Consider the following 15,685-nt stretch of genomic DNA (forward strand, 5'->3'; position numbering starts at 1 on the left):
TTCTGACCACCCTTTCCAACATTTTTCCTCCTTGCTTCTCACCAACTGGCATCTGATCCCAGCCCAGGTCTGTGGGAGCCGCATGCACTGCTGGGAAGGACAGTGAGGAAAAGCAATGCCCAAACACAGAGGGAATCATTGCTTAACGAAGTGGCTTCTGCATGCACTTTGTAATTCTTTTATTTCCAGCAGCTTTTGAACTTTGCTGGGAGCATACAAGCAGACACTGTAAGATCCACGTGGATTTTGGCTCCTGTCAGCTCCATGTATTTGTCACACTTCATCTCTGATTTGGATAGGATTTTTCTTCTCTCTGCTCCTAATGATGGGTTGTTCCAGTATTTCACTTGCGTGACATAAAATCTTCCAAATTCCATTTGTTTGGTTTCAGGACAGAGTTGCTTATTAGTTTAAGTATTCTTCATTCTTGCTGTATACTTGCCTGATGTACTAAAATGAGGCGCATGAGAGAAAGCAGCAGTTGGTCTTGCTATATCCAATTTTCAAAAATATGTATTCTCAAGTCTTCTCAAATTGTGTTCTCATCTTATACATATAATAACCGTGCTTTCCTGGCTTATTTTTTCATGGCTGTGTGTTCACTAATTATCCCTTCTGTATGAGAACTGCTCAGTGGTGCAAATCTCCAGTACCACAGCACGGAACCAAGATCAGATTCATGCCTTTCATCATGAAAATCAGCAGAGAAAAACTCTCACAACCCAAAGTAAACCAAACTGAACCAAACCAAACCAAACCAAACCACAACCAGCACATTAAACAATTTCTAAAAGAGTTCAGTGGTATTAAACTGTTTACAATACTTCATTATTATGAGTTAATAAGTTTGATTTGGGGAAACATTGCTAGAAAAGATAGTATGTCTGAGCCTTTGAGAGGGGATGATTTTTTTTACATTCGGCTAGCACTCCAGTTAACTCAAATGAAAATTATCTTCTACTGTGGTGATTTCCCTTTGATTTACTTGATGGAGGTGCAGTCGTCCTGACTGAGTGGAGAGACTGAGTCCTAGAAGACAAGAAGTGTCGGCATGCAGCCCAGCAGATGGAATATTTTTGCATATATTTTGCAAAAGCACGCACTGGTGCGTTTAGGAAGGTACACTGTAACTTGAGATTTCTTCAATTGTTTTTTTTTTTCCCTACAGATGAAGGATAATGTCTCTTCTTCACTGAAGTAATGTCATAGCTCAGAATAGCTCTCCTATTCTTGACATAATGTGGTCACAGCAATATGCTTGCTTTCTTTTTTCCCTTGCTCAGCTTTTGCAAATTGGAATTTTATTCTTCTTCAATTCTTGAACCATTGTTATACATCTAATCACTTTTTTCCAATTGCTTTATCTTCTTCTGCATTTATAGTCAAAACAACGAGATTCCAAAGAGCATCTGCTAGAAAGAAAGGTTGCAGAAATAAGAAAACAATTATAATACTCCAGTTCCTGTGCTTACTCTATGAAATCCTACTGTGTTTAAAGTAAGATGACTGCTTTCATTGTAATACTCCTGGCGGAATACAATTTTTAATGTGCTTGTTTAGTTTTGTTTTTGAAAATGTGGGGCTTGGCTCTTCTTTCAATTACAGTAGTTTTTATATCCAGTGTCTTTTCTACCTCAGATTTACTCTGTTATCTGTGAAATAAGATTGACTGTTTAAGAAGCTCCCTGTTTCCATTATGACTGTGAAAGACAGCTTCGGGTTTACAAAAGGTTGATATTATTGTGAGTCTCATAATTTCAGCTCCCAGTTCAGTGTTACGAGAGTAACTCCAGATTACTCAATTAATTTGAGATTAGAATAATAAGATAGGAATTGTAACATTCAGCAGCTGAGAACAAAATGGATCCCTGAACTTCTCTGAACCAGGACATTTTAGAGTAGCTCTCACAAAAATCTTTTCCCATAAAGCAAAAGCAAAGAATTGAGAGACAAAACAAAGACATCCAAGACTATTTTTTCAATTATTGTCTCACACTTTCCTGCTTCACTCTGTGTAGTTTCCATTCAGTGTGGCTGAAGGAGGTAATGCAGGCCTTCATGAAACCTAAGAAATCAACTTTGTTTAAATGGAGAAACCTTCTGTAACAATATTGGGTCAGTTCACAAATCCATGGAAATGTAGTGGAATTCTTTGAGTAATACAGAATCATAGAATCATTAAGGTTGGAAAAGATCGCTGAGGTCACCAAGTCCAATCATCAACTCATCACCCATGTCCACAAAACCATGTCCCTCAGTGCCACATCTACACATTTCTGGAAAACCAAAAGTATTCAGTAAAGTGCTTAACAAAGTGGTTTGTTAAACATGGAATTGTCACTGATTTTTTCAGTATTTTCGTTCAGCACTCTTTTATTTCCTAGTATACACCTTTAGCGATATTTAAAACATTCAGAATATTTGAAGTACTTACACTCTGAAATATAGCTGAAATATTTTAATTAGCTAAAAGATTTTGTCAAAACAAAACATCCTGACTGAGTTTCAGAGGCTGATTATTTTCTTTATTAGCCAGAATTAAAAATTAAAAATAAAAAAACCTTTTCCAAACCATTCATCACAAATGACAGAACATAAATTCTTTGCTTGATTTGGTTCTGCAAAAAAATGTTTGTTATGTGGCAATTAAAGGTTATATGAACTGATGGGCTGGGAACAGCACTGGTATCAGATGCTAACGATTATGAGAATTGCAAAATTCACTATTCCAAGTGATGCTTGATCTCACCGGAGTTCCTGAAGCCTAGGGAGGTGCTCCTTTGGTCCATGCTGGTGAAAGGGTCCCCATGTTGACTCCCTCATGCTCTCAGCTCTGAGGCTAGGTGGAGGTCACCTCCATCCGGCCACAGATATCTTTCAAAACACATGGAGTTTATGGCACTCTAGGGTGCTTATCCGTAGATCAATCAACTGGTTTTCTGAGTGCATTTTGTAGCACATCTCAGAGCAATCTGCAGGTGCAAGGGACTGTGGGCACATGCTGTGCTCTATTTCAGTCAGCTGTCAAAGCAAGTCTGTTGGGAGTGGCCCGTGCAGGTGCCCAGAGGTTCATTTCTGCAGCAGTGAGGAGGCACCACCCAACTCAGCAGCAGGGCCAGGCACCTTTGTGGTTCAAGAGTTTCCTGTGGATTTCTTACAAAATAATACCATTCAAGACTGGTGTTGTACATACAACGCTGTCCCTATCTATGCACCTTCTGTGTGTATCTTGATGTTCCACCCACTTAAAATCTGTGGGGCTGGAAAAATTTCTACTCTTCTACATTTTCTGTGTCAGCTATGAAGCTACAGAAAGGACAAGGTCTCAAAAAGGGCAGGGTCACAGTTCCTGCTATCTCCTCTCCTTGAAAAGGAATGGGGTGCAGCTCTGACCTTGGCTGCTTTTTGACTACTTGGGTCTATGTTGTAAAAAAAACATCCCTTGTTCCTTTCTTGTGTCCGGGCTTTTGAATTTTCTGTCCCAGCTGAGGTGTATACCAGTGAATATAAAAATGCAAAATATCTGCCTTTTTGAAAAGCACAGCCATGTAACCTCTGGAGTTTCACAGGTACACAGGTACATGCTGGCACTTTGCACTCCTTTCTCTTCTGTAAATATCCCACTAAATGCTTGTAAGGTTGGGGAGAAAATGATGAACTTTGCCTGAGGACGTGGCTGTCCAGAACAGTTCATTTGAACAAGTGCAGGTACATGTGGATGCAGTGATTAATGAGGAGTGTATCTTAACACAACAAAATGGTGTGGAAGTTCCTCTGTTAGCTAAAATGCCTCAGAGAATATTGCTTTAATTTATTGTAGGTTTTGCACTGATAAATTGTGGTTCCTTTGCACAAAATCCTTCCTCTTTAATTTCTGTTTATCTTTTCCACTGAAATATGTGCCTGGAGTTTGACTTGATAAAGACAAGATGTTCTTCATTAAAGTAAAATGTCCAGTATCATTTGGTAGCAAGTGATAGGAAAGGTGAGTGCTCTACTGAATATAATTAAATACATCTTTTAACCAGCTGTTAATTGTTTTCCCATGCAGAACATTTTTAATACACTGAATTGGAATGAAAAAGAGCTGAAACAAATGCCTGCTTGTAGCTAAAAAAAAAGAAAAAAGAAAAAAAAAAGGACCAAATATACATTGTGGACTGTTGGACTGGATGATCTTGGTGGTCTTTTCCAACCTTGGTGATTCTATGATTCTATGAGATTATTTGCAGAAAAAAATACCATGTATCCTTATGCTTCTGGAAGATGATTAAATCTCCAAAATAGGAAGAAATAAAGGATTCAAATTTGCTTAGGAACCTGAAAACACATTACTTTATAGTACAACTTCGTGTGGTGGTTGTTGTTTTCCCAAGAGAGAACAGTGAACTTCTCAGATAAATAATAAAGAATAAAACTTACAATATAAAGTCACAAGAAAGTTGACAATTCCACTCTGCATTTTCACTCTGTGAATTTGGGTGGTCTCAGAAATTATGTTCTTGAGTTTTTCCATCCAGAGCAGATGGGAGCAAGTGTTGAACTTTTAGGAACCAATTGTTTCCTTTGCCAGTGTTTGCTGAGTATTTCAGTTGAACAAGTAGTCTAAAAGAAACAAACAGCTGATTAAAAGGTGAAACATTCAGATGCTTTCATTAAAAATTGCCAGTAATTTCACTGTCACATCTTTGAGAAATACTCTGAAATCACTCACTGGGGACTGAGGGTTCAATTTGTACAATGGTCAGTAAATTAGAACGTAGAATGGGGAAAAAAAGAGGAAGAAAAAAAAGGAATTATTTTTTTTTTTTCTGACTAATAGTTTCTGCAGTGACATGCAGTCTCGATTTGACTGAAAATATTGGAAACATACTAAATTCAGTGAACAGCCTTAAGAAATCTTTATAAGATGGTTACAATGGAAGATGAATTAAACCAACACTGCCACCTTTATTTTAAAGTAAAGCAGGATTTATCCTGTGCTGTTGTTTTATCTGCATTAGTTCAGTATACAAAATAAACTTTTTTGTGTACACCAGCTTGAAAGGCGGTTTCAGTGTGACCCACAAGCATGCCACCACTGCGTGTAATAGCTCTGTGTAGGTGGTAAGATGAGAACTCCCTAATGTCCAAGGGGAACTCCTGAGCCCCCTATGCCCTCTCCCTGGCCCCTGCATCCATTCCATCCGAACTCATCCTGTGCAAGTCCTCGCCATGATGGACACAATCCCACGTGTTCTCTGCTGCTTGCTGGGGAACTGGCAAGGATGGGGTGGTCATTAAATGCTTTTCTACACAATTCCAGAAGCTAGTTTTTTTAACACATATCTTAAACTCAGAGATGGGACAAAGTGGCAGTCATTCCCTCAAAGATTTGAGGGCAAGCTGACTTCAGTCAGCTGAAGATCTAGTTCATCAATAATCAGTAATTACAGAAAAAGTTTATATTTTAACCATTACTTTATAGATTGAGCTCTGTCCGAGATTTAGAACCTTGGCCAAATCAGTCTTCTTTTGAAAGAAGGTGGGATCTTCCCACTTCTCTGCTTACAGGAGGTCATGAACAAGTATTACAGACCACAAAGGACTCACATAAATGAGCAATGGCAGCTACACACACATGTGTCAAAGGCAGAAGGAATTTGCATGCTTAGTGAAACAAAGATTTCAGCTGCAGCTGAGGAAAAAAAAAAAAAAAAAAGAAGTCATTTTCTTTCTTTACTCAAAACACTTCCACAAATTGCATGGGCTAAAGTATGAAACTTCCTTCTCAGAGTATAATTCGGTTTCTACGTGCTGCCCTTCCCTGATGTCCTGCTTCTTTTGTAACTGTCTGCACATGGGACAAATGTGAGTTCCTGAACATTTTTCATCTTTTCAGAAGGTACGACAGAATGCTGCACTGAGTGTACCCGATTGGACCTCACCTGTTCAATGTTCAGAGTTAATTCACTCTTCTTTACGTTTGTGCACAATGATTGTATGAGAATAATTTTAACTATGTTCAAAAGTCTGTCTGGACTAGCCTGTAAAACAAACTTGAAATGCAATTAGATAAATGGAATGGTAGACACATGCATATTTTTGCAATAGGAGTTACTATGTAAGGAGAAACAAATAAGACACCAGCTAGAGCTAGGCTATGCACTTTCCCTGGAGCTGACAACTTTTTACTGAGAAGAGGAAGGAAAAAAAGTTAGTTCTACAGTGTTTGGGAATTTGGCCTAAGCTTGCACACTGCTAATGCAATCTCTGACCAGTGTTAATTAAGTTCAGGAAGTGCATGACCTTCCCAGGGAAGAGAGCATAGGAACTCATCACCAGCCATTGCTGGCCATACATGAAGTGAGTCCTGTGACTGATGGAGGACTAGAACTAAAGATCTTTGAAGGAGCATAAAGGGTTGGTTGGAATGGAAGGGGAATAAATGGATCAGTACACTTCCAAAAGTAATCCAATTTTGGTACTCTCCGAGTTTACCATGTCTTCCTGTCCCTGTGCTAGGCTGCACAGCCTCAAGAAATATGCTGTATGGCACCTTCAGAGATCCCTTCCAACCTTAACTATTCTGTGAACTCAACAGATTCTGTAGGAGAAATCTCACATGCTTTCCAGTCCTTCCTGCTTGTTATTGGTTTTCCATTACTCTGCTTCTGGAAGGCTCTGAAAAACCACAAGAGCTTCCTTTCTTGTTGTGTTTCATCACTTTGGCCTCAAAATGAAACTAACCAAAATGAAAAACAGCCAGATTAAAAATAAGTCTAGTAAACAAATAAACAAACAAAACCAAATCTTCTGAAATCCAGTTGATTTTAATTTTGTATCTGGTTTTGGCCAAACTGTGCATTCATTTTTAGGTCTTCCTCATTGGCTCTCACATTCTTAGCAAGGAGAATCACACTTGCTTTCAGCCCCCTCCCAGTCTCTGATATTTGCTTCTGTTTCACTGCCATTCAGCAACAGCTTTGCTGCTCTGCTACTGCTTGCGTCAGGAGACCATGGTTCTGCTGATTTATGACTGGAACTCCAGGTTTTTTGACTGCACCTAGTAAAAAATTATGACTTGTTTCTTTTCATTTAGGATCTGGAATACTTTTGTCACTTAGGCTGATGTTAACATGAAGAATTTTTCTAAATCCACTGTAAAGCTTTGTGGCTTCACTGCCCCATTAGCACAGTTTATATTGTAAAGCCAAATAAAAGATCAGTCTTAAACACTTAACTTGAACACAGCTGAATATGATCAATCAATAATTAACACTGTTCACTTCCACTGAGCCCAAATTCCTGCTACAGGATAGCTTGGCTTCTCTTAGCATGTCAGGTTTGTCAGCTTGGTTTTTCATGTAACCCTTCCAGGTTACATGGAAACAGCATGCTAGCAGGTCAGCATACTGACAGGTCAGGCTCTGCAGTTTTTGTGTCCTTGTCATCCTTTGTTCATGGTAATAACTTACACAGTAAGTACACAACTGGAAGTAATTAAAAGATCATGGGATAATTAGTTTTAATACAGATTGTTGAAGAATAAACTGTCCTGTGCAAAGGAAAGGTATGTGGGGGGGTGCAAAGGAGGAGGTAAATGACTCTGTGCATATAAAGGCCAAGCGGCTGGAGGCTGGGGAATCAAAGTGGGAAAAAGCCTGGCAAATCTGATGACAAGTTCTTCCTGTTAACTCTAGCCTGACAGGGCTGAACCACCAAACATAGGGCCAGGAGGCACTTCAGATACCTCCAAGCTGGGCCTCCCCTGACAGGACAAGGGGACCTGCTGGAGCAGGCGCTGTGGTGGATGGCTGGCAGAGGTCCAAGCTGGGCCTTCTGGGCCTGGCTCAGGCACCGTTGTGAAAGTACTCCCGGCCACACAGTTCCTAATCTCTCTCTGTTTTATGTTTGTAGCCTCTTTGTTTTTCTTGTCCTGCTGCCAGTAGGTCAGACAGTGTGCACAGTCAAGAAGCAGCTGCCTGCTGCAGCTCCGAGGCTCACATCATGCAGGCAGGGCTGCCGGGCGAGAGCTAGCGAGGGGGTGAGGTTAGGTGAAACATCAGCCACGTCCTCTTGGCTTCCCTCCAGAGCCTTTCAATTATTTCTTTATGTGCTTTTGGTGTTGTGCTTGTTTGGCATTTATAAGGTATGCTCTGAGAGGATTTCACAACAAGTGCCATTTTACAGCTCAAAACAGATGCAAGCTTATCACCTTTGGAAATTATGTCTTCATGAACCCTTTCTCTCCTCTCCCTCAGGGTTTACAGCAAAGACACTCCACGCAGATCAGTCATGAGGACTGTGCAATGGCCTAAAAATAATGCAAATTATGAAAGTCTGGAAGCTGCTGCTTGCTTTGGGATTTGATGATCCAAATGCCCATCAAGACCAATGACTCCAGTAGCAGGACAATAGTAGATACGGGCCGTACAGTCTTGTTAGCTTCCCAGGATGTAGGGAACAGACATAATGCTCATAACAGTTCTTCAGGGTCAGAATTTGATCCTAAATCTAGAAAAATAGGGTTGGAAAGCAAAATGAACTGCACATATATTGTTCCTGACAAATGCTCGTCTAACCAGTTCTTAAAGACTAGATGGAGACTTCACCAGTGCCTGAGGCAACCTGTTCCAGTGCTTCATTATCCTTCCTATTAGGGAGCTTTTCTTTATTCAGATGGGAGCATGGGCTAGATTCCTTATCTACCTGTCCAGTCACAGGTAGGTGGAGCTGCATGTTGCACCACTATCATGACTTGTACAGCGTCCTAAAGATGTAAGTACAAGTACTTCCTTCAGGTCAGGGTGGGGATGCTGAGAGGAACACTGTGAGAAAGCCTGGAGTTCACATTCAGATAGCTGAAATACGTCTTCTACCCGGGATAAACAACAGAGAAGTCAGAGAAGTAAATACTGGCATGAGCTTTCAGTTTGTGTAAGCATCATAGGATTGTATCCTAATTTTGTGATGGGATTTATACAATTGTTGTCAAGGGAGGCTAATGCACTTAAGATGACTCTAACTAAGTGCTATTCTTTAGAGAAGCAGGAGATTTGAGTACTCAGAAATCAAATATTTTATGTTTAATCTCGTCTGGCTCTTTGACAAATTTTATTGGCTGAACTGTTATACTGATGATATATTAACACTAAAAAAGTGAGTAGAGGATTTTTTTTCCAGATAGGTAACATTCTGACTTTACGTTTCAGACAATTAGCAGCAAAGGTTTTTGAGCTGATTTCTCTTTGGGTCTCCTGGCAGACACTATGTAAAGAGCAGCTTGTGAAAAAAGACATGCCTGCAATTTGATACATGGATGGCTTGCCAAGAGAGGTCATTGCAGCATCCTTAGTGGATACATTCACAAAGGCATGAGATAACATGCTCAGGAAAGCTGTCTGAGGGGGCCACTGAATGCCTTGTAGGGTTTGGATCTTGCACAGTACTCATGATGCCAGAAAGGGAGAAAAATCAGAACTCTTCAAACTATGGAATAATCTTAGTACCATGAGATAGTTCAAAAAGGGCTGTTTCTTTCCTCCTTTCTTCCTTTCTTCCATTCTTCCTTTCTTCCTTTACTTCTTTCTCTTGTGTATGTATAAAGAAAGGCAGGCAGTAAGCGTTGCTAGTTTTTTTAGGTGGACAGAGAATGATACCCTCTTCTGGAAGAGCTCTCTCTGGCCTCCAGAGACTAAGAAGTTTCCAGCTGGCCACCAGACTCTTCATTTCTAATGAATTTATCCTACATCCTATGAGCCCACATCTGCTCTCTTCTCTTGCTCAATAATTATAGTTATGCAACCCCAAGAAATATGCTATTAATTCCTGAATTTTCAGGCTCAGTTCCTGCAGTTAAGACTTCTTGCCCATTTCTCTCTCCCCCTTTTGGAGTTCCTGGGGTTCTCCATCTCAGGAAGGCAAAAGGCAATGCTGGAGATGCTTCATTTCCCTTCTACTTCTTACAGGTCTTGTGATGAGAAATGGAGGATAGAGGAGAAGCAGGTCACAGGTTGAGCTTGTTTTCATTGACTGATGGCCAGAATGAAACATCTTGCATGACCTTCTCTATAAAACAGACCAAAGGGTTTCCCTACAATAATTCCTGTTCAAATTATTGCTTTTCTTTGAGTAAAACAGCCAAGTTTAGTTTAACCACTTCCAGTGACGAAGAATCTACTTCCACTCCAACTAAATTGTTCCAGCAGTTAATTTCTGCTCTGTTGAAACAGCTTGCTTTATTTCCAAGGCAGGTTATCTAGATAGATGTGTGTAAGAGCTCAATTCCAAAGTTTTCTTGAAATGCAGATTGTCCCGTATTGCACCTATCTGAACCATTCTCTTTGCTCTAGAGGAGATCTTCAGCTTTTGGAAACTCTTGCTGTGAAACACATTTTCCAATCCTCAGTCATTTATGGGAATTCTTTTCTGAAGTCCCTCAATCTATTAATGTTCTTCTTGTGTTGTACACATGAGGCCAGCACACTTTTAAACCATGACCAGTTAAAGACTTTATCCTCAACATCCAGAGTTCCCACACAAGGATTCCTCTAGTACTTTCACAAAAATCTCCTTTTGTTTAGTTTTCTGCTTTGGCCACCTGCAGAGTCACTGCTTCTAACACCTCCTTGAACCTGTGTTGTTGCCCTTCAAAATGTGCCCTGATACATGATCTTACTTTTGGCTGTCCTGAAGTTCATATTAAAAATTATTTCCTTGTGCGCAGCTTGCCAATAATGTCAGTTGATCCTTTTCAGGGACCTGATTTCTTCATTGTTGACCACTCCACCAGTTCATATGATTTTACTTCTGTCCCTACTCTCAGGGCTATTCATGCATTTCACATTAGATGAAATACGTAAGAAGAATAGGAGCAAAGACCATCCTCTCCCACCTGAGCACCTGAACCATGGAGCTAAGTCACATTTTTTAGATTTACTTTAATTTTGGCTGCTTAGTGAAGATAAGAGGGCTATGGAGGAAGCCTGTGACTCATGTATCCTAATGAGCAAGTGCCAAATTTGCCAGGCCTGTTCAGTCATGCTAGTGGCCTGTACACTTACTTCAACCCAGCTTACACTGTCATTTGTCTCACTGCTGCTGGAGGAGGTAGAGAACATCTCTAGAGATGATCCTGCAGGGAGCCTTTCTACAGAACCACATGAAACTCCTGGTCCTGCCATAACTGAGGCCTCTGAGCAGCCTCTACCCTCACCTTCCCAGAACCACACTTCAGCAGTACAAAAATATTGCTAGCTAATGATGGATGATGGCAGAGATGGGTCTTTGCTTTGGGAGATGCTCCTCCTGTAGGCTTGTGTCATCCATATTGGATCCCAAAGGCTGAGTAAAGTGTGCTACTGGTTATTCCAGGAAATATTGGGTGCCCTCAGAAGGCACAAGGCCATGTTTGTGGTGCTTTGTATGAAGCTCCCTCAGATCTTCATGCTGGGATGCCACACAGCCATACTGGCTTCAGGACATGTGAAATAATGGTGACTTTGAGCTGTGCGGAAACTCAGAAATGCTGAGATCCAACAGCAAGATACTGCATGAGTGTGGGAAATGGCAGGCTAGGTTGCAAGGTTCTCAAACAGCTCAAGTTACCCTTCTCTTCCTTTCCTTCCACCTCCTTTTTTTAACCCGTAGAAACCTGTATCCTTTACTGGACTTTGCTACAGAGGATTTCTTTGCAGATTCCAGGTATTGTTTCCATCCACACCTGGACTCTTTTTGCCCAGTTCTGCCACAGTGCATTCCTCTTCAGTCACATCTCATCACTGCAATTTTTTCCCTCAGAGAGATCCTACTGTTTGAGATCTTTGCCAGCATTTAACTGGCCATTAACCCAACGAGCCAGGTTCTCATCTCATTTACTTCTGCAAATTTAATAGAGTTCCTCTAGACTTATACTGATGTACATGAGAACAGATCCTCTCCCATTTAATTTGCCCTACAGCATATTTGCTAAGTGCTAACTGCCTGGTTGGCTCAATGCAGTATGCAGAGGACAAAAGGACTTGTGCATAACAGGGGCTGTTACCTTCCAGATGCTGCTGTGTTGGCTGTTTGCACAGAGCAATATGTTTCTGGCACTGGCCCCTCCCACAGTGCACCTACACTACTCCTAAATTACTGAGAGGTTTTTTTTCTTTAAACAGCTTGTTTCCTTCTAGGTGTCTTGCTGGCTTATGTGCAATCTGATTTAAATGTCAACATGATGTTAATGTTTAACAGCTATCACTAGGAGGTTCTCATAGCTCTTCCTTCAGAGTTACAAAAAAGCCCAATAAAAAAACCTGCTCCTTAAGTTCTATTGTCAGTTCTAAGCAGGTTCAGATGACATGTTGGACCTTTATCAGTTATCCCCTGCAGGAGTCCTTGGCATGCAATTGCCCTGAAATTTGCTTTCCCTGGGCACCTTCCAAGTTTCTCCACTTGCAATCTTCTCATAAGCTACAGAGAACAAGTATTTTGCAAAACAAGAAATAGGAAAACAAAAACTAGGAGGATTAAAAAATAGCCCAAATGATTTAATTTTAATTCCAAAAATACATGGGCCCCTGACATTTCCCACAGACAGCTCCTTTCTGTGGTACAGAGAGGATATATTTTAAATGGTAATGTTAATGGAATTATATGTTGCTGCTGGATAATCGTCTGCTGTGAAGAGATAATTGTTGAGGCAAAGCTGAGGTATTTATTGAAGATAAACACTGAGGCAAAGCCAAGATGTTTATTTTCTAAGCACCAGACCGAAATGCAGGCAAAACATATAATATCATTAGCATTATTTCTCATACACTGGAAGCCTGAACATGCCCCATCACAAACTCTTGTGAACTCGGGGAGGGCATAACTGGGCACCAAATGATCCAAACATCAGCGCTGTGGGGCTCTGTTGATTGTATCATAGGCGGCAATACTCAAGTGTTGTTCATCTTTGCTGGTGTCGGTCCTTCCATAGCTCAGGAAAGTAGCAGAAATGCTGTGTGGAGACCTTACTGCTCCCAGATAAAGTTTCAGGAAGACCTGATTTCTTAATCAAGGATGGCTCAAGTTAATACAAAACATTTGCTGATCCTTCAGTCTGTTTGAGGTAAATGAACCATGGAAAATATGACCAGCTTGTTGTCAGGCCATTATTTTACAGTTTTCAAAACTAAATTTTACAGATACCTGGGAATAATTCACGCATATGCTATGTGTGAGCATTTGCAAAGTACAGGTTTGTACAAGCATGTGGGCAGTTTCAAGAAGCAGCAGGGTCTGTACCATGCGGTAAGGGAGCAAGATGGGCACTATGCTATGTCTGGGTGGCATCTGCAGCTGTTGCAGCATGTTTGGAAACAGCAGAGCTCTCCTGGGCACATGCTGCTGCAGGTTTTGTTCTGTGCATGTCCTGAGCAGCCTGAGAGCTGTGGCCATGTTTGGCTGTGGGAGTCAATCCCAGCTGATGTTGGGTACCCTTACGTCCTATCCACCCTACTCTGTACCTTGCAGCAGTGCTGAGAAGGATCCCAAGTAGAAGTTTTTGTCTACCTTGATAGGTATAAAAATCCGAGTTGGCTTTTTTTTTACTGTGTCTGTTTCTGCCCAGGGATGGATGCAGGTCCTTTAAGTGATAATATTTAAATATCTAAGGAATACATTGGTCATTAGGCACTTAGACACACCCACAAGCCTGGGCATAACTCCCTAAGCCCAAAGAAGACAGCAACATCCTTGAACGCTGATTTATTTGAACTTACTGATTTCAGATTGGCTGTAAAGTGAGAACATGCATGACAGTAGAAACTTCTCACTATTTTTCTACTTTTGAAGACTGTTACTAAGATTCACTTTTTAAAAGATAACTGAAAATTAGGCCCAAACATACCTACCAAGTATATATGACCTGAATTTCAAAAGGTACCAGGGATCCAAAGTTGTATGTGCAAAGGTGTATGTGCAGCAGCTGAAAAAATAAAAAGTTTTGGGATCTCCATCCATTTAAAAAAATTAAACTATAAGAGCAGTCTAGACTTCCCATTTACATACTGATGTAGAAAAAAAAGAAAAGAAAAAAGGAAAGGAAAAAAAAAGCATGTAGTTCTCCTATATTTAAACTATGATTCCATTATACCTGTCACCGACACTTTCCCTACTAAACCTGAAGCCCGTCATTGTCCCAAAAAACACTGATTTGGTTAATCCTGCTCCTGAGGGACTAAGTGCTTGCAACTGCATGTCACCCACTGCTGACGGGCTGTGCTCTGCAGTATTTCCCTTTACATTTGCTTTGTGGGTTTCCCACAGGCAGGAGTCGGTGACCCCCAGACTTTGCCTTGTGGTACTGCTGGGATGCAGCTAGGACCAATGCAGAGGAGTTTGCTATGGCACAGGCTTGCTCTGTGGATACAGCCATTCTTACTGCAAGCTATGAATTCATCCAAGTTGTTTGCAAGGTTCTTTACAATGTTTGAGTGTAAAAAAAATTGGCAACCACAGAAATGCCAAAGGAACATAATGTAATTCATATTTTTACAGCAAGTGCAATGAGGTAAGTTGACCTGATTACAGAATAGTGTATTTCTGGCTTTTCCTTCAGCTTTGGCATACTCCCAGAAGGGTTATAATTTTGATTTTAGTTCTTCACTGGAAAGGCTATATGACAATTAAATATTAATTATTATTAGTTGTATTTTGATAACGTTAAAGATCTCCAACAAGTTCAGCAGTGTTCACTATATACTCACATACATGGAGTCATACTTGTCCCAGATGAGCTATGATTTTCAAGGGAATCTAGGTAGAAAGATACACTGTAAATCAAAAAAAAACAAAAAAACATCAAGAGTTTACAAGTGTCAGGTTATCCTCACAATTTTGTTATTTTGTTTTATGTCTATAGTACTGGAGATTTTTTTAAATGTGTATAAGAGGGATAAAGAGGGAAGCAAGGAAACACACATAAGTATCTATACACATACATCTACCTACAAATGCTCTCACACATAGAAGACAATCTGGTCATTTGGATCTGTTTAGGAATACATGTATGTTCAAGTGCTCATAGTCAATGTTGACACAAGGACGAGATGTAATGGCTTTAAGTTGTGCTAGGGGGTGGTTCAGGTTAGGTATTAGGAAACATTTTTTTCTCAGAAAGAGTGGTGAGGCATAGGAACAGGCTGCCCGGGGAGGTGGTGGAGTCATCATCCCTAGAGGTGTTCAAGAAACGTGTGAATGTGGCACTGAGGGTCATGGTCAATGGGCATGGTGGGGATGGGTCAGACTAGATAATCTTAGTGGTCTTTTCCAACCCTAATGATTCTATGATTCTAAGTGAAATTGTTCAGAAAGGCTCAGCAATGATGTTACCAAACAGTCATGGTGTGACATCTGCTCTGTAGGTCCAAGCAGCTCCTCTGTGACCAACCTGACTATGCAGCTCATGCAGAAATCTGCAGATATGCTCTCAGAAATGCTATACTTTTCCTGGCTTTTCCAGCTTGCTTTTCTTACAGTTTGAGTTCTACTTAGCTTCTAGGAAGTAATTCCACACCAAAATGATTATTTTTAATGTGAATAATCTGGCTGCAGGAAACCTGCAATTACAAAATTCCAATGCCTTTTCCTAATCCTTTCTATTTCTTTTAAATCTCAATTTGCACCAAGCCTACAGTGTGACAAGCAGGAGAGCTCGGGCTTAGTGTACAAA

General features: G+C 40.5%; 1 protein-coding gene across 2 annotated transcripts in view; it reads right to left on the minus strand.

The window, feature by feature from the left end:
• Positions 1 to 155: 155 nt before the first annotated feature.
• LOC104910794 (uncharacterized) overlaps positions 156 to 15,685 on the minus strand; it is a 60,133-nt gene continuing 44,603 nt past the window's right edge. For both annotated transcript variants that reach the window (XM_085223322.1, XM_085223321.1), the window contains 5 exons: positions 14,721 to 14,786; positions 13,866 to 13,939; positions 5,593 to 5,677; positions 4,423 to 4,605; positions 156 to 1,409 (listed from right to left, as the gene is read on the minus strand). In XM_085223322.1, coding sequence (XP_085079448.1) covers positions 4,488 to 4,605; positions 5,593 to 5,677; positions 13,866 to 13,939; positions 14,721 to 14,786 — 343 coding nt within the window. In that variant the 3' untranslated portion in view covers positions 156 to 1,409; positions 4,423 to 4,487. The remainder of the gene's footprint in view (positions 1,410 to 4,422; positions 4,606 to 5,592; positions 5,678 to 13,865; positions 13,940 to 14,720; positions 14,787 to 15,685) is intronic.

The sequence above is a fragment of the Meleagris gallopavo genome, chromosome 4 (assembly GCF_905368555.1).
Source record: "Meleagris gallopavo chromosome 4, MGAL_WU_HG_1.1, whole genome shotgun sequence".
NCBI classification, from domain to species: Eukaryota; Metazoa; Chordata; class Aves; order Galliformes; family Phasianidae; genus Meleagris; species Meleagris gallopavo.